The sequence below is a fragment of the Ciconia boyciana genome, chromosome 22, assembly GCF_034638445.1.
Source record: "Ciconia boyciana chromosome 22, ASM3463844v1, whole genome shotgun sequence".
Classification (NCBI taxonomy): Eukaryota; Metazoa; Chordata; class Aves; order Ciconiiformes; family Ciconiidae; genus Ciconia; species Ciconia boyciana.
In genome coordinates, this window is record NC_132955.1 from 3678782 (window position 1) to 3697062 (window position 18281).

An 18281-nucleotide genomic window follows, 5' to 3' on the forward strand; every position below is an offset into this window, starting at 1 on the left:
AGCCAGGGGACTACTGAGAACAGGAACATTTACCAGCAGTTACTGAGCTGACAGTAACCCCGTAATTGCAGTTGACTGGCTCTCTGCACAGCCAACGTCAATCCAGGAACCCCAGCAGACCCAAAATCAGAGTAAAAAAAGAGGGCCAGCAACCCTACCATCAGCTGAACCAATGGGTCCAGCACGGTAAGAGAAATACTATGATGCCGGAACTGCTCAAAAGCTGAGACCCCATGATGGAGCTGAGCTCAGAAACCTCTCCAGAAAGGCACCAGCTACTTACGGCTGTGCTGGAGGTGCCCTGTGAACTCGTGCTGGCAGGAGCGGAGCCTTCTGAGGAGGTGGACAGTTGCCGCGCTATAGGGCTGTGAGGTGTGGGGGTCGCAGCTGCTGACAAGTAGCTTGGGCCACCGACGTCCGTGTGATGCTTCAACACTACACAAGAAGGGTGGGGAAAAAAAGAAGAATGACATTAGCAAAAAAACCAAAGTGGGGTGGTGGTGGACAGAAAAGGACCATGTGCACCAGAAACGGCCAGTGCTGAGGAGCACTTTGCATGAAAGAGAAGCACCTTCTGATGGTGGCTGCCAGCTTGAGAGGCCCTGGGGGAAGAAGCAGTTAGAGCACACGAGGCATCGCTGCAGTGGCGACAAGGCCCAGAAGCAGTGCGTTCCCCCTCCTACGAGGCCGAAGGGGGAGAGAGGCTGGATATGCAGCAAAGCCCAAGCTCCCCCCGAGAGACCTGGCCGTGGGAGCCTACCTTCACTCCTCTCAGATGAGCAGTCTCGCAATCGCTTTTTGTCATAGGCAGGAGGCTGGACAAGCGAGCGCTCTGGCGCTCTCTCGGCCTTGGACACGGCCGTAAAATCGTCTAAAGGCGGCCTGTGTGCCTTGTCTGGTTGGGTTTTTTGATGTGAGCGCTCTGAGGAGGGGAACAGAGAAAGAGCTATGAAACGCCAGTTTTCACCTCTCTTTCTGTTGGCACAGGAGACTTGGGCAGAGTTTACCAGCTCCATAAATCCAGACAGGTTGGGCTCAACACCATCAGGGCGCTGGAGAGATGTGCTCAGAGCAGAACGAGCTGTAGTACTGCCCGTGCCAGCGTGAGCACAGCCTCAGACCGATCAAGAAGAGGTCCCTACGAACCGAGACCAGCCTGAACTTCACAACCTGCACACACTTCACCTTCAGCTCTGGCCTGCGATACCATGGCCTCATCCCCGAGAGCTGAATCTGAAGGGTATCCTCCTCCTCCTCCCAGATTGCACGGCTGTCGGGTACAAGACTAGGCAATGTTTCTGCACGTGGCGGAGGCAGGGAGGACACTTACTGGCTGCAGTGAAGAACGAATTCACCAGCTTGTGGCGGTCCTTGCGAGCAGGGTCAGCCAGGCTGCTGGTAGGCATGGGGGCTCTGTGCTTGAGCGAGAGCTTTTTGGGAGGTTTAATTTTCTCGTAGGGTTTGTTCTGCCACTGAGATTTCAACATGCTCTGGAAGTGCAGGCTCATCGGCACATCTGCAGAGGGATAACAAAACACGGCATTCAAATTAACTAAATTATGCACCAGAAAGCTGCGGTACCATAATCCTCTCCCAGTCCCCCAGTAAGAACAGTCCTCGACAAACATACAGGCATTGACTGCCCATAAAACCTAGGCTTGCCTACGCCTTCCCCATGTTCGGGGAGGACCTGCAGTGTTAGGACCCAACATTTCTAATCTGAAGCTTGTTAAGAGAAGCACATTCCTACAGGATTCACAGCCCAAGTATAACCTGGCAGGGGAACGAAGCCTTTGTCAGAAAAACCATGCATCTTTACCACTGAAGGTATCTCATGTACTGCCACACTCAGTTCTTCTATCTCAGATCTGATTTCCAAGAATCTGAGATATCTCAGCGCATCAAACTACAGAAGGACGGGCTGGAAGAGAGAAATTCAGCTTGAATCCTCAATTTCAGGTCAAGCCAAAAGCCAACCAAGTACTGTATGACGTTAATCTGCCTGATGTGGCACCTCGATCATCTAACGAAAGTTGTGTAAATGAGCACACCTCAGAGGCCCAAAGAGCAGGTACTGCTGCTCGCCAGGAGCTCCCAGGCAGGGGCTGGGTCACGCAGCCATCTGCGAGCAGGCAAACTCACCGGTAATTATCTGGGTAACTGATGCATTTTGAGCCTGAAGTTTCTGTGCATACCACAGACCACGGTAATCCAGAGTACCTGTCCCTGTTTAATCCTGCCGCCTCACAACGAGCACAAGGACGCTGTACTGCTGTGAACTTCGGCAGACGCTACTTTTGCTCACATTCCTCAAACTTCGTTTCTCCCAGATCCCCTACAGACATGCACCCCCAACCTTAGCCAAAAGACAGAACACTAATGAGATTATTCAGTGTATTTCTTGTGCAGATAGGCTAAGGTAGACTATAAAAACCATTAACTGGAGCAGCAAACTACTCCAGCCTCAGGAGTCCCACCAATAAGCCTTCCTCTCATACTCATAGCTTCAAACTTCAGATTTGATCACCAAATATCCTCCTCCAAGACCCAGCTCTCTTTTATGTGCCTGAGGGCTAAAATCCTAGTTTGGAAAAGCATTAAAACCTTTAGGGTTAACAGAAGAACTTCTGAGACATGAATTTATCTTCTCCAGCTACATCTGTAAGATCATTATACACCAGCATTTGTGGTTTGACATGCCACCCATCTGCCTCCCTCCCCCAGTGCAGACCAGCAGACTGTCGCCAGCAGGACACGCAGCCCGACGCAAACTCACGCTGCCACAACTAGGAGTTAAAAGCGCGAAGATGAGCATCAGTAGTACAAATATCCCTCCCCCACATCTCTCAAGCTCACGTGACATTTTCACAAGGACTTTGAAGCAATCCCGAGCAGAGATGAACCTTCCCAAGCCCTGCACTAGGAATAAAGCTTCTCACTCGGCGCCTGCAGAGGGGACGTGGAGGCAATTAGGAGCTGCCGTGGGATTTGGAAACTGCATCTAGATAATCTCAGAGGGCAAGTGGCAGAGATTCAAGCCCTATCAGTAGTCTCAACGGCTGATATCTGAACCCCTCCGAAACTTCCCCACCAATTCCAGGGACTGAAAAGCCCCAGGAGATCTGGGCAGGCAAACAGGACAGAGAGAGCTGGCAGAGCACGGGCTGGAGTCGGCTGTTATTAATAGGGGGAACTTGACTCTCAGGAAAAAGCCAGGACAGCTGCATTTAAAGTACCTTGATGGTTAAAGCTCTGCTTTAGCCCCATCCATTTGCTAAGGAAGGGCTATCACAGCGACGGCAGCTCTTCGGCCACCACTACTGGTTTGTAGAGACCTGTCCCAAAGAACAGAGAGGGGCCAAGCCAGTCCTTTAAGGACGTTGCCAGCGAGGCTGCAACATCACTGTGTTGAAGTGGTCTGACTTTGGGAGAATGGCCTCTTCTCTGTTAATTTTTTGCTTTCTCCTGAAAATTCATCCCATCCCAGCAGCCCACACATCCGTGGAAGAGGGGACAGGTTGAAGGGAGGGGAAAAACACAAGACAAAACGTTTTCAGCAGCAAACGAGTTATTTGCTGGTTTGCCACTGCCCTGCTGTCAGCACTGGTTGCACCAGAGTCCGTGCAGCAAGTGACACCATCACTCCTCTTCCTCCTCCTCCTCCTCCTCCTCCTCCTCCTCCTCCTCGGCCGAGCGGTGCAGGCCTCCCGGGGACCGGCAGATGGCAACCGCACTGAGCCCGAGAGCCCCAGCTCTCATCCTCCCCACCAAGGTTATTACATCATCTGAAAATTCCCAGCGAGAAATCAGATGAACCAGAAAAAAAAAAAAAAAAAACTGAAAGGAAGGGGACAAAGCGCTTACGAAGCGCAAGTGCAACGGGTTAAAAGCTGCGATGCCTGCACCCCACTTGCCAGAAGAATAAATGATCTTTTTCCTCCTGCGGCGCCCAGCAATTTTACCCTTGGCAAACTGCACCAGAGATCCCCGGCTGCTGGCACCGGAGGAGCCCCAGAGAGACAGGCTCAAAGTGAAAGTCAGCACATGCTCACAGCTCTAAGCCTACAGAAAGTCTTAACTGAGCCTCTGCCCATCGACCCAGCCTGTTTGCTTTCAAGGTGAGCCCTCAAAATAATAATGCGGGAGCACCGATAGCAACTTGGATTAATACTCACAGACATCTTGATGCAGACTAACTTCAGGCACAGCACTTCCCCTACCTGAACACACTACCTGGCTTTACGTTTCAACAGAAAATTATCCCCGTTCCCAAAAAGCAACCCTAGCAAAACGATATTAAACATTAGCGAATAATCAAAGTTAATCTGTCCCTGGCTTTGGAGGGAGGAAGGGAAGGGGTACTTTTGTATAGGTGTTTTAAGCTTTACACCACGTAGTTTTAAAAACAAAAGGTTTTAATCTCATGCAGGCAGAATGGATCTTTTACCACGTGAGCTGGCTGCAGCTGACCTTAAGAAAATGGAAAATGAATATGGGATGAGATAATTTGCCTGGTGGCCATGCTGCAATAGTTCACAACAGGTTTTCTCACTGCTTCCTTGGATATTAGATTTAACACTATAGACAGAGGATTACAAGTGCTGTGAAATCAGGAAATAAATTTCTGCTTCAGGAGTTCAGCGTGTTCAGTTCCTGTAGGATTCCTTAATAGAGATGTCTTTGGGGGGGGGGGCAGGGATTTAGTTTTTAAAAACAGCACCAATTTACTATTTTAGTCTGTTTTAAATATAGTACTAGTGAAAGATGCCAGATTAATTGTTCCCAGACACTCCATGCATTTCCTACTGTTGCACAAAGTCTGCGCAAAGCTGGAATTTAAACCCAAATACACACATTAGCCCAGTGTCTTAACCTGGACCAACCACTTTACATCTCATGAGAAGCAGGGACACACAGCTTCCCCCCAGCAGTACCAGCGGTGTTTTACACCTCAAGCAGCCAGGCACTCCTACCAAGGAAAGGAACCGCTACGATCTATTTACTGCCTGGCTCTCCTGATAAAAGTACCAGTTGCTATCATTTGTGGTCCTGTATTTTGTGACCAGAGGAAAAAGATAACAGGTGGACACCAATCTCATGCAAGCCAACAGTTTTTGGTCAAAGAACAGGCTTGTATTTAATTTGGCAGCTTAGGAAGCAAAAGACTCTGGAAACTACTTCTTTTCCCCTGGGAAAAGTCCCTACACACAAAATCTGTGAATACCCCCCACAGTCAGGGTTGGCTAGTTATTCCTCTTAATGATGATTAACCCTGATACTGCAACACAGGGAAATGAGTGTCTTAACGGGAACATCCCTTCTTACTGCACCCTCTGAACCATGGAAGATCATTTACAATTCCATACAAGGTCAAAAAAATTTCCTGTGACTTAAACCAATCCACAAATAATTTTATACAGATGCATAAATTCTGTGGAAGCAAACATTTCTCAAGTGGTTTACAGCCACACAGACACCAGCCAAAGACCCACGTCCCAGTACAGACTCCCAGGCACCGCTCGGCTTCCCCACCCCAAGACGGGCTCCAGGTCAGGTTCCCGTAACAAACACGTTCATAGCAGAGCAGACTTCAGGTGTAACGCTTTCCCAAACCCTTCTGCTCCAGTAAATGCTCTGCTCCTAAAAATACTTGCAGTTGAACAAGCTTGGTTGTACTCAAGCAGATCTGCACCTCCTCTGGAAGCCCAGGATGGAGGAGCAGGCTCCGGAGCACGCCCAAGCATCCCTTGTAACCCATCTCAGGACCCAGTTTGACAACACGCCTGGCAGCTCCGTGGGTGCTGTGCTTACCATCTGGGAATGACAGGACAGGATGAATACATGAGTCCAGCTGGGAGAGGCGCTCCAGCAAAGGGGCATCATACTGGATTTCCAGAGTCGTTGAGCTTCGAGTGCCACACAGAGCACACGAAGGGTTCACATCACAGCTACATCGCACCAGGCTATTACGATGGACCTGGAAAGGGGAGAGAGAATAGTGTCAACAAATCAGAGGTCAACGTGTCTATAAGCTCTCTTCACACATTCCCCTTCGACAGCTCATGAAAAACATCCAAAAGGCTGATTTTTTTTTTTTTTAATACCCTGTATAAAACCTGTTCATTCAGTCTTGACTCATAAAAGGACACTTTCACTTTGCATAAACACAACTGAAAACTACTACTCAGCAGCACGGTTTAACATCTACTAAATTTGACTAAAAGTGTTTAGTTTTATCTAGGTTGAAACCTCATTTATAAAAACCATGAGGCAGCACAATTCAGTTGTCAGAGAAGAAAAAAAGCCTTTTTGCAATCAGATGGGTCAGAGAGCCATCACTATATGCCAAGAGCTGACACTTACAGGGACACCTTTACAGAGTGAAAAAGGGTGGTTTTTTCAACCTTGTTTCCTAAACCAGGACAGACTTTCAATTCACAGATTTATAGACTTTATATAGACTTCAATTGTATGAAACCACTGCAGGCAGATGCACAACTGGATGTAAATCCCATAAAGAGACAGCAAGCTATGATTCCCCGTCAAAAGGGAAGGATGTAACAAACCAGATCCTGCAGAAGTCTGTTCTGAGTCTAGTAATATTCGAATAATTTCCATTAATGACTTGAATGATGAAGAGATAATACCCTTAAGCCTTAGCAAATAACACTAGAACTGGGAAGGGCTGCAAGGACCTTGAAGGAAAGAGCTGGAATCCCACTCATGGTTACAAATTAAGAGAAACGATCTAAAATAAATCAAATATGATTCACTGAGGGCAAATGCAACAAGTGGATGCTTCAGTGACCAGTGAAGAGGAAGAAGAGGTAACTGAGCAGCAGTTCTGCCCAGAGGATCTGGTGGTTGTTATGGATCAGAAAATGAGCATGAATCAGCAGTGTCGTACCATTACTGAGAATTAACACCCCACGGGGCTTTATAAACAGGACAGCTGTGCAAGACGCATGAGGTAATCCTGCCACTCTGCTCGGCATTGCTAACATGTGAGCTGGAGGGGCTGCACCCAGTTTTGGGCACATACTTCAAGAAATGTGTGCACCAAACAGAGAGGAAAACAACAAAAAAATTACAAGATCCAAAAAAATACGTCCTATGTGCAAAACTAGAAAGACCTGTGGCGTGTTTAGTGTAGAGGTGACCACATTAAGAACTACCATATCAACTTTCACACTTCGGGAAGAGCTTCTGAAGCGATGAGGGGAGCTGACCAGTTTACAGCAGGACTTGGACTACTGGTAATGACTTTAAATGGCAGCCAAGGCAGCTTATATTCGAAAGTTTGGTTTGTTTGGTTTTGTTGTCTGAAAAACAAGACTAGCTAAGCACTCAAATAGCTTGCCTAAGGAGGTTTAGACAAACCATGCGGCACGGTACGAGGATGAAGCCGTCTGCTCTGGGGCACGGGGATGCTGTGGGTGACTGCAGGAGATCCCTTCCCGTCCTGTTTGCAACCCAATGCAGGCTCCAGACCCACTCAACCTTTAAGCCCCTCTTCTTTCCTACAGGACATCTCCCGACTTCAAAGTTTCCAGTGACGATGTATTCAGATTTTGTAAAACACTAGGCACAACAGATGATCTCTGTTGAAACACTGAACTCTCCAGTTGTAATTTCTGGTCACAGCAATCCACAACAACTTGGTGCTAGATGGGAGACTGCAGTCAACCAGACATGGTATTCCTGGACCATGAGGTAGCCATCACTCGGTTTTCTCTCAAATAACTGGAGAAGTCCACAGAAATACTCTGCTATCTGGCACATCTCCTATCCTTTGGAACTGCTCTTCTGAACCATCTCTGATTATCAAATGTATTTGATGAATATAGTCAAAAACTAACACAGAATTAACAGATGCTTCTTCAAACACTGAGTGCACAAGTCAGCATCACCTACGGAATGCTTTATAAACTTCCAAATCACTGAAGAGCTTGCAAGCAGTCACTGCAGAACTCTACCAGAAATATCCCACATAAAACTGCAAACGAGTAATCAGTTAAAGCTAACTCAGTTGAGTGAGAATCTATTTTGCTCAGAAAAATGTTGCTTTTTGAGCTTCTCTTTAAAACTCTAGCACCTGCATAGTGAAAACCCCCAAACCTTTGTGGTAAAGTTTGACTCAAAACACTTTGACTCAAAGGTAAGTGGATTTTTGCCATCTATGGTTCTACAATCATGGGAGCTGCATGCACAAAAAAGGTCCTAATTCCCTCAATTTCTAACTATCTATCCTCCAACTGACAGTTTACGGCATTCCGAAGAGAAATTAAAAAGAATGAAGCACGGCCTTTCCTCATACAGGGAATGAACTGTATTTCCACTGAACTGAATTCTCCATAAGGGCAAGGGAAGACTATGTGGAGAGGAATATAAAATAAAAAAAAAAAAAAGAAAGAAAACAAAACCAGGAACAGAGTCACGGCATTCAGCAATTTCCAAACGTAAGCAGCGGAAGCGAACACGATCACCTCGGCAGGCCTTTTGCAAGACATCCCACATACGCCTGGTCAGACAACTGTAGTTCTTTGAGCAAGTAGCAGCGAGTTCCTGGGGCTGTGTTAATTCCTGTGCTCAGAGTTAAGGTTTCCCGACACTTGACTTTTCTGAGCTTCTTTCCACTGCTCAGACGTGCCATAGTGAACTACCCGGCCTGAAGTTCACCTCAGGCTGGTTGGTTTTAGAAAAGAAAACCCACATCAGAGTTCAGCATCTCCCCTTCCCAGTGACAGCTAATAATAGCCTTCCAACAAATTAAAAGCTTCTCCTTCATTTCTCCTTTACTTCTCCAACAGCCTTTGAAGCCTCACTGTCCTCCTCTTCCTTCCCATTACTCTTCCCCTCTTAATAACCACAAACATTCCCAGAACAGGGAGACCTCTTCATGCAAAGAGCAAAAGCACACTGGACCAATGCATCAGTACCTCACCAGGCTCTTTGGCGTGGAGCTTTAGCTTTATACTGCATCAAAAATCCAAACGGCACTAACCTTTTTGGAAAGGGGTATAATGCTGCTAGGTCGAACAAGCCGTCGCTTCTTACAGCTCAGTACTGGGCGAGTGCGAGCTGCTACACACGTTCCATCCGAAGATGAAGAAACCATGTTTAGTCGTTGCTTTTTATGCAAGAGCTCCTCAGCTTCCTGGCCATCTCCCTGAGCATGTTCTGCCAGGCCAGGCTGAAGACTGCCCAAGAAGAGAAGAGAATAAGAGAGATACTGTTATTCATTCAACCATCCCACATTACCCAGCAGTACCAGCCGGGTTCACGATTCAGGCCTTCGCAAACACTCTAGCTGAGTTTAAAGCATTGCAGTTTCACGAGGCAATAGCTTTTATTAAGCCAACTCTAATTTTTGCTTTTACTTTGGTCGCTTTCCATACTCTCCCACCACTGAACCTTTGACAAAATACCTTTGGAAGTTCTGAATAAAAAATAGCATGTAAAGCCAGACACAGAGCAAGACCAAAAGCCACCCTAGCCCTGAACAGCTTTAATCCTAGAATTCAGCTTCCCTCAGAATTACAGTTGAGGGTATCTTAATACAACAGGTGCTCACGAGTCTAAATGCCAGAGAGCACAAGGCAGAGAACTTATCATTTTCTAGAAAAAATATTTAACCTCGATGTAAACTTGATTCTGATTAATATTTGAGAACTATACCTCTACCAACTCTCAGCAGTGACACCAGAAAGGTGCAATGTTAACATTAACCTTTCTGTTTTACGTACAAAGGACTTTCCTGTCCACACGCAGTAACCCTGCCCCACCGTGGCATCAATACACCATGCCACCTACCAAATACCAGCGCAGCTCCTCATCTACGGAACCTTTTCATGTATATTTTACAAGTGTTTCATTTCTAAAAATGCAAAACATTAAAGCCCTGTGGTGTAAGGCTCTGTAGTTCAAAGGCTACAGGCATATAAAGGGCTCTGTTATAGCCCGCAGTGTTTCAGCTGTAGCAATGAGTTAGTTGATCGGTGCTTTCTACGCTTGCAGCATCCCTGCCCAAGGTACCAAGCAAGTGCAACGGTGCTGGCAACGCTTCTCTACCACTACCAGAACTCTGAAGCACCGTGCGTTCAAGGGTTTTCAAGTGGTTCAACCCTGAAATCATCCTGTAGCACAGAAGAATTTCTTTCACTTATTTTCATTTACCCACTTAAAGACTTAACAAAAATAGCCTGGAGAAACAAAGAATTTAGAAAGTCTTACTCCCAAAATCAATGGGATTTGGGTTCCTCAGTATCTCCAGAAAAGTGGGCCAGTGGTTACAGATAGTTCTGCAAAATAATTGCAAGTGGGCCACTAGTACCTTTGAATCATACAATTTGCAAGTGTATTAAAAATACCCATAAAGAAACAGTTTTGAACATGCTCATTGCATGGTTGCCTGCAGGGCTTCTTCATGTAAACACAGCTCAGTTTAATACCATTTTCAGAAAAACAATGCAGCAGAAAACCTCAAGCAAGCAATCTCCTCCAAAGTGTTTCCAAGCATGATCTACTACCATATTTTTTTTCAAAGAGAGACCATTTATACTGTTACCAACCCAGTTACTACCCACCAGCATGTTACAGGCTGGTTTCCAATGAGACTTTGTCAAGATCATAAAAATCAAACTCTTCCCATAATACGCAAGCAGCTTACGTGTTAATAACTCCATTGACAGGTCTTGGTGCTCCACAGGGCTTAGCGGGATGGGATTCAGGAGTATTTGCAGCAGAAATACCCAAGCTCTCTAGTGGCTGGGATCCAGAAACACTCTAAGGAAGGAAGAAAAAGATCATAAATTAATTAAAAAAGCTTCTTAAATAGCCACCACTTTCTTATTCCCAGTTTCTAGTTGAGGATTCTGCACTGTAGCCATGGGTTTTCCACACAGGACTTCAAAACAAGGGTTCAGAAGTCACTATGTGAACAGGAGACCGGAGAAGTAAGGACTTCTTAGTGAGCAGCTCTGGCAAGAGGATGGATACACGACAGCGCTTTCAATGCAAGAACCAAAGGACTTCAATTCCCCTCAGGCAACCACTAAGCAGCATGAAAGGCTGAGGTCTTTAAGGAGATTTTAGCAGTTTGTCTCAATAGTGCAAACAAGTCCATAACCACCTGTAAACCTCGCAGGCCTCTTCTGAAGTTTGATGTTGTGCTCTAAGCCACATGGCTGCAAGCTCTTGTCTAAGCACTTTGGGGGGAAACAGGAGAGGGAGAGGAGAACAGACTTGCAAAATTGAATTTGCATTTTAACTAAATACCTGTGCAAACACGGTCCAAATAGCACTTTAAAAAGTATTTTAAATGAGTATGCACTCAAGCTGTGGTTTTTGGATCTAAGCAGGCCAACTCTATAAAGCTAAAACTGCCTGATAAACACAAAGTTGGAAACACCTTTTTGGCAGAGGAAAGTAAGTAAAAACTAAGCTAAAGACACAGAACTCCCCAATCCCTTCTGCCTTAGGTCTGAAATACAACCCCCCTTGCTCTGCAGTGGGCAGCAGTTACTGTGTGGCTGCAGCACTGAACGCTGCACATCTCCCACTGCCCTGCAAGTGGCCTCAACGGGGGGGGACTGTCACCGCAGCTTCCAAGGACACGCTGGCTTTGTACCTCCTGCCAGTGACATTCTTGCTCTCCACCCCAGCAGGCGCTGGTGCGGTCCAGCGTGTTCATACCCCTGGCACTCATTGCCCCCAGTCTCATCCTCACAGCCCCTTCTTTTTGTTTTCAGACATGCTCTTCCTCCTCCCCGGGGTTAAACTTCATTTCTTCCTTCATGCAGCACTTCCTACACTCACTGCCAATGTCTCTCTAGCTGGGTTTCCCCCTTCGCGCAGGCAAGGGCGGTGGTGCAGTTCAAGTACTAGTAAAAAAGACAAAAGAAAAGGTCTGACTTATCTACATAGATGGCCGGCTGGCCAGCCAGCCCCCCTGCTTGTCACATACTCCATCTCAAAAGCATCAGTATTGCACTGGTTAAAATCTTCCCTGCAATAACTCTCCCAACTCAATGAACAAGTAAAATCAGGCTACAGCGGTGCTGGACTAACGGTTTCCAGATTAGCAGAGACCTGACTCACCAAGGAAAGAGCCATTTCTAACACCACAGACAACTTCTGCCGGTTGCCTGTTTGAGGAACTTTGCTGGGTTTTCTACACTTCTGCTAAAAAAGACATTTCTCCCGGGGGGAGCAAAGACAGGATCAGACCGACAGCCTCATCTCCAACACTCGGTCTGAGCGGACAGACGTAGGGGTGAGATCAGATCGCGCCAGAAGCCTTACGCAAGCACAACGCGGCACCTGGCGAGGTGAAGTCAGTGCAGGAGCTGAACGTTTTCCCTCTGGTTTCCAGAGGCTCGGCAAGGCTGAGCCTTCAGATGACACCTCTGCCGGAGGCACCCGCGGTTCAGGAGGGCGGGTACACATGACTCATAAGCTCTTTTGAAATAGGGTATTTATTTTCTTCTCCAGAAAGGGCCTTAAAGGAGGAACCTCTTCTCCAAGAGCTGTCTCCGGCTTGGTGGTTCAAGATAGGAATAGAGGGTGACCCCTCTGCTTCCTGCGGAGGAGCTGGAAAGCATCAATCCAAAGTCTTATTTATCAGAAACAGCCCAGGCTCACCTTATCACACTGAAGATGGGTGTACCCTAACAAGGCTCTGACATGAGCAACGGGGGAACGAGCAGGACTGCAAGAGCTGACACCTCCAGCGTTCAGAGCAGGGGCAGAGCTCTTGCACCAGCTCCTCCCGGATGCACGTCCCAGCGCCGTGCCTTCCTCCGGGGCTGGCTGGGCAGCCAGGCCGGGATCCAGAGGAGCGTTCATCACACCAGGATCACATCAATGCTCCAGACTGAGCTCTTCTCTGTGTTTTGGGTACACCTGGGTTCTGGAAGGCCAGGTCTTTAGGATCCCTAGGACTCTTAGGGAGGGCGTCAAAGATTCAGCTTTAGCACATCTGCTTGTTGCACATGAAACCAGGAGCCTGCGGACTACCAGGGGCTCTCACGGCAGTAAAGAAGCTGTGTGCTGGCAGGCAGTCATGTCCCAACACCAGGAATATCCCCCATATTCCCAAAAACCCAAACAAAAGCAGACAGGTTCAGACCTTCACCTGTCACTAGATACAAACCCCTAACGCAGAGAAAAGCCTTACCAAGACACTCCATCAATATCTTTTCCATTTACTATTAAAAATTTTAAGTGCATCCCCCTCGCTAGACTAGCGATACAAGCAACGAACCAATATCAACAGCCGAGTTATTTCTTCAGGGCTTTGTGTTATTCCCATCTTCAGGCAAAAATATTTATTCACATACTGAGCTTCCAGTTCCTACCAGACATTCCCAGACCTTCTTTGCAAAGCCCTTCCCTCCACTGACGATAGGATTAGTTCCTCCTAGGGATTATCAGCCACATCCCACATATCAAGCCAATGCCTGAGGACACGTATCCTGCATTCACACCAGCCAAGGGAGGTACCCATGAGTGGATGAGATCCAAAGAGGAGCTGGGGATGAGACAGGATGGATTCCTCCCCTTACTCCACCTTGCAGACCTGTGTCTCACTCTGCCAGTTTGGGGGAGGAGGGGAAAAAAAAAAAAAAAAAAAAAAGGCACCTAATTCTAAGCAGCCCAAAGACTGCCAAAATGGTAAGCACCTCTCCAGGAGAGGCCCAAGAGATATCCTTCCAGTAAGTGTCCTAACGCAACAGGAATGGTCTCTGGGCTAATCTCTGGCTCGGAGCAGATCAAGGCTGACTCAACACCCCACCCTTACGAGCAAGTCCAATTAAGCACAAACCCTCCAGCAGCGGGTGTAGAAGCTGGGTGCCTGGAGGCAGCGTTTCTGGTGGCTGACACCTCCAGCACTGCTGCAGAGAAGCCGGCAGCGTGGAGCAATGTGCGTGTCCTGGTGGACGCCATGGAAGGGGATTAAAAAGTCCTTTTCAGAAGGAGTTACCCTCCAAGATGGCAAGCACGGCTGCAGGAGTAGCCACAAGAAGGTGCCAAATAGGAACCAGCAGCCTGCTTTACACCGAAAATGTTGTTCTTCACTGCTCTCCGTATCTATTATTTGCGTCACTGCTACCTCCAAGACCTGCAAGAGAGATCGGACCTCCATCGCGCGAGCACTGCAGTAATAAAAGTCTCCGTCTGAAGAGCTCATATCCAAGTGAAAGGGATGAGAAAAGGGCCAATGCAGGAAATTAGTAAACACAGCAACAGTGAGATGGCTGTGAGCAGCAAAACCAGACAGCACCACCAAGCAAGCATTTTCTTTTCCATACATCAGAAATCTACAGACATTTTTCTATTCTACATATACAGAGATGATGTCCAAGACAATCTAAAAAAGGACAATGTGATGATTTTGTCAGTATATGGGAAATGTCTTTAATATGTATGGACAAAGTCAGGTGGGACGCAGCCCTTCCATCTGCAGATTCCCAGGTTGAAAATACACTCATGTCAGATAAACATCCTGATTTAAACAGATAAGGAAGAAAATATTCTTCCTATCGCTGTTAAATTTGATCATTTATCTCCGTTATCGGCCTGCCATTTACAGATTAGCTCCCAAATAACAGCCAATTCATCAGTGCAGGAGCACGCTATTTCTGAAGCGAATGGGAGCACGCTGTCACAGCGCTTGTTTATTATTCTCCAAGTGCTTTTTGGGTTAAAGCATGAAAGGGGGGGGCCACATGACAGACGGACATCACTGTTCAAAACCAGACACTGCGTAATGCTTATGATTCAATCACGATCTGTCGCAGCCCCTGTCATCCTGGCTCTCCAGCCTCCCATCGCTCCTCCAGCGTGGCTCCGTTTTCATCTGAAGTACCATCTACTGTTTCAGTCATGAGCAAAACCTGTCCGTTGTACCAAATTACACAGCAGAGTTCTGGGCTCAGCTAATCTGCTAATTAAAGACTAAAATTCCAAACACACATCTGAAAGCCAGTGTCAAGCGAGGAGACATTTTGTCACAATCACTTGTAATAACCCCTTTGCGGTCCAGCGTTAATAAAAAATTTCACAGTATTTCATATTATCATTCAGTATCAGGAAAACTGTGACAAAGTCTTGCCAGTGATAGGAGAAAACACTCGAAATACAATTTTACGGTCACTTCTAGTTAAGTTTTTTATCTGTATCAACTACATTGAATATTGGTCTATGAAACTCAAGCACTCCCATTGCAGTGAAGCTCCATTTCTCTGCGAACGCGGCATTAGGACAGAAAAGCGGGAGCAATGCAGCTTGGCAGCAGGAGTTTGAGCCACGTAGGGACCACCCTTCTCTTAGCACTACACCACAACTTCAAAATCCTCCATTTTAATACGTCGATGCATCCCACAGGATCAAAAGTAATCACAGCCAGGCTGAACAGTACGATCAAGCCTTTAGTCTGTGGCCTACATTTCTGCATTAAATAATAAATACCTGGCACTCCGCATAGTTTCCAGTGCATCTCACTGAAACCATTAGTTCCCTTTCCAAGGGGTAACACTCAGGCAGATATTAATAGCCACATCTTTAGAAGGCTTTGCTAATTGTGCTGCTCTCAGTTTGAGGTACTTTTTTTGCTGGAGGGAAAGGATTAGTTAGGATTTTTAAGCTTCGCAAAATGCTAATGCACATTACAAAGGTACCCCAAGGAACTCTGTTCTAAGAGGTGTTTAAATCCTATTGTTTATTAACCCCAAAATAATCTGGGAAGAGGCGAGCTACACAGACCAACAGATCAGCAATTCCCACGTGAAGTCCCACAGAGAGGTGCTTCTGCAGAAGGCCAGTCCCATGCCAGACACACAGTTCAAGCATCTCTCTCCACCGCAGCTTAAAGGATGAACCTTCCCTACCCAAAATCCATAAACGTGAAGTATCTGGACCCAGTCACTTCTGCTGCTGGCACTTACCAGCCGGTCAGCCCCAGGCTCCAGCTTAACTTCAGCACTAACGGGACGGGATGCATCATCTACTGCAGGATCAGGGGGTGATGCTTCACCAAGAACTATCAGCCCCTGGAAGAGAGGGAAGGGAACAGGAATTAACTGTGGGTCCTTCGGTCTCAGCAGGGAAGCTGTGCATCCATCGTCCCCCAGAAACTACAACCGCTGCATAGCAAGGCTTGCATTCCCACCGCATTTTTCAGACATGATGCCAAACCGAATCCCCTGCTGCCTGGATTTTCCTGACATCTAAGCTGAACTCGGAGGGGGAAGGACAGTGGCTGAAGCCAGATCACATGCCTTCAGCCCATTAATAGTAGACAGTTAGCTCCCTCTCGGGCAAAACTGCTGAAACGCTGCCGCCATCCTGCTTCCCACCCCTTCCCCTCCTCCCGCACGCGAGGAGGTTCAGCGAGCTGCTGCCAGCAAAACCAAAGAGAACATTTTGCTGTAGTGCAGAGCAGGAAACGACTGCGTTCATAGTACAAAGTGGAACTCGCCACCACAGCCAAGCAAACAATTTTGAGCGGGTGCCAAAAATCTACAGTCAAGCTTGTTACTCCGAGCAGATTTTTTCAAAGAAGTTAAATTCACAAAATTTAATAAGGAAAGAAAAACACTGATAAACAAGCCACTGCTATAAGCCTAGCGGGACAAAGCACAGTGGCACAGCACTGTTTTATCAAGCTTAGCATATGTTGTCCTGTTTATGTTTTACTCTAAGTGAAGCTTACTCTAAAGGCAGGACTGCTTTCTCTCTGAACAACACAAAGTAAAATAAAATCATTATAATTATGCATATTCTGAGCTATATTATAAAAAAGCATGCTAAAATGTGCAAGGGATTGGAGAGTTGGTGGAACCTACAGGCCATTAATATAGTCCAGGACAAAGACAAGACAGAACAAGTTTGGTCAAACAAGGAACTATGGAAAGGGCTGCTCACATTAACAATAGGCAGATCAGTCATCTGAAAACAATTTTGGAGGTTGCACGGTGTATCACAAGAAAGTGAGCCTGGAAGGGAACCCGGACACATTATCTGGAGAGAGTAGAGAGCTACAAGGCTTCCCTCAAAGTCCACAAAGTCAAATCTTACATGACCAATGCCATGACATGTGGCCACAGAAGTCTCTCATAAGGCTGATCTTATGCCTTGACACAATCTTCTATACAACAGATTGGTGGCTCTCCAGAAAGACAGTGGTAGTTCAGGGATACTTTATTTAAAAACAGTTCATAAACTAAATACAACTGTATGTGGCCTCTGACCAGCAATGAGGAAGTAGCCAGCTTCTAGAATAAACATGATGATGATTTTCTAGAGTTTTCTGACATCTCAGAAGGATGTTTAGTGGATGAGAGAGGCTGGAAGTTTAAACTCAATTAAATACTGCTGTGCTTTTCCTCCACTCTTGAAAGATCCCTCTCCAAGGGCAACCCATCACTTTTCGCCATTGCTTCTAGAAACATCCTCAGGCATGCTACAGAAAAGAGGCTGGTCATCTGCAGATGTCAGGCGGAGACAGCAGATATGAAAAAGGGAGAAACTGGGACTGAATGCAAAATTGGAAACAAGGAAACTACTTCCCTTTGACACTCCGGAAAGCACTTGGGCTTCTCACTTGCTCAGCGAGAGAATGAGATGGAGAAGCATGGGCACCAGGAACAGAAACAGCCACCAAGGACTTCTGCCTTCAGTTTAAAGGAGGAGGATGAAGGGAGCTGCTCCATGCCTCAGGAAGGAGCAGTAATTAATTCTATATACTGTGGGTATTTGTTTAGAAGTATGTCCCTTTAACTGGTGACTTTGAAGCAGAGGCAATGCCTAATGCAGCCTTCCCTGTGACAGTCACAGCTTTGGTTTTCATGCCCTCGTACGGAAGCTGCGCTGCCCGAACCCACCGTGCACGCCAGTCGTCCTCTCCCAGCTCCTAGCCCACGAGACAGCCTCTACGGACCTACAGACCTGCAGGTTGGACGGCATCTTCCTACTGAGGGCTTGTGCTCTCTGCTTTGCTTTTAGGAGTTTTAAATCTCTGTTATTTATACATTTCTGAATAATAGAGAGGAATTAGAAGGGCAACATCAAATTTCCAACTCTCTTTCAGGAAAGGGAAAGGAGCAGCACATGTGAATTACTCCAAGGTCTCACAATACTTGCTTTCCACCAGCCTTCTCCAAAACAAAGAAAAAAGGAAGCCTCCCCTCCAACCTCCCCAATATTTATGGGCAAGTTTGCTGCTTCTTTACACCCATTTTTATCACTAATTATGGTATTAATGAGAAGTCAATTGTACA

The 18281-nt window shown here is 46.7% G+C and overlaps 1 protein-coding gene across 4 annotated transcripts in view; it reads right to left on the reverse strand.

The window, feature by feature from the left end:
* KANSL1 (KAT8 regulatory NSL complex subunit 1) overlaps window positions 1-18281 on the reverse strand; it is a 102819-nt gene that overhangs the window by 9735 nt on the left and 74803 nt on the right. For 2 of the 4 annotated variants that reach the window (XM_072885535.1, XM_072885534.1), the window contains 7 exons: window positions 15948-16052; window positions 10670-10785; window positions 9005-9200; window positions 5812-5977; window positions 1331-1516; window positions 761-922; window positions 284-435 (listed from right to left, as the gene is read on the reverse strand). In XM_072885535.1, coding sequence (XP_072741636.1) covers window positions 284-435; window positions 761-922; window positions 1331-1516; window positions 5812-5977; window positions 9005-9200; window positions 10670-10785; window positions 15948-16052 — 1083 coding nt within the window. The remainder of the gene's footprint in view (window positions 1-283; window positions 436-760; window positions 923-1330; window positions 1517-5811; window positions 5978-9004; window positions 9201-10669; window positions 10786-15947; window positions 16053-18281) is intronic. The other 2 variants (XM_072885537.1, XM_072885536.1) reach the window with 2 other exon arrangements.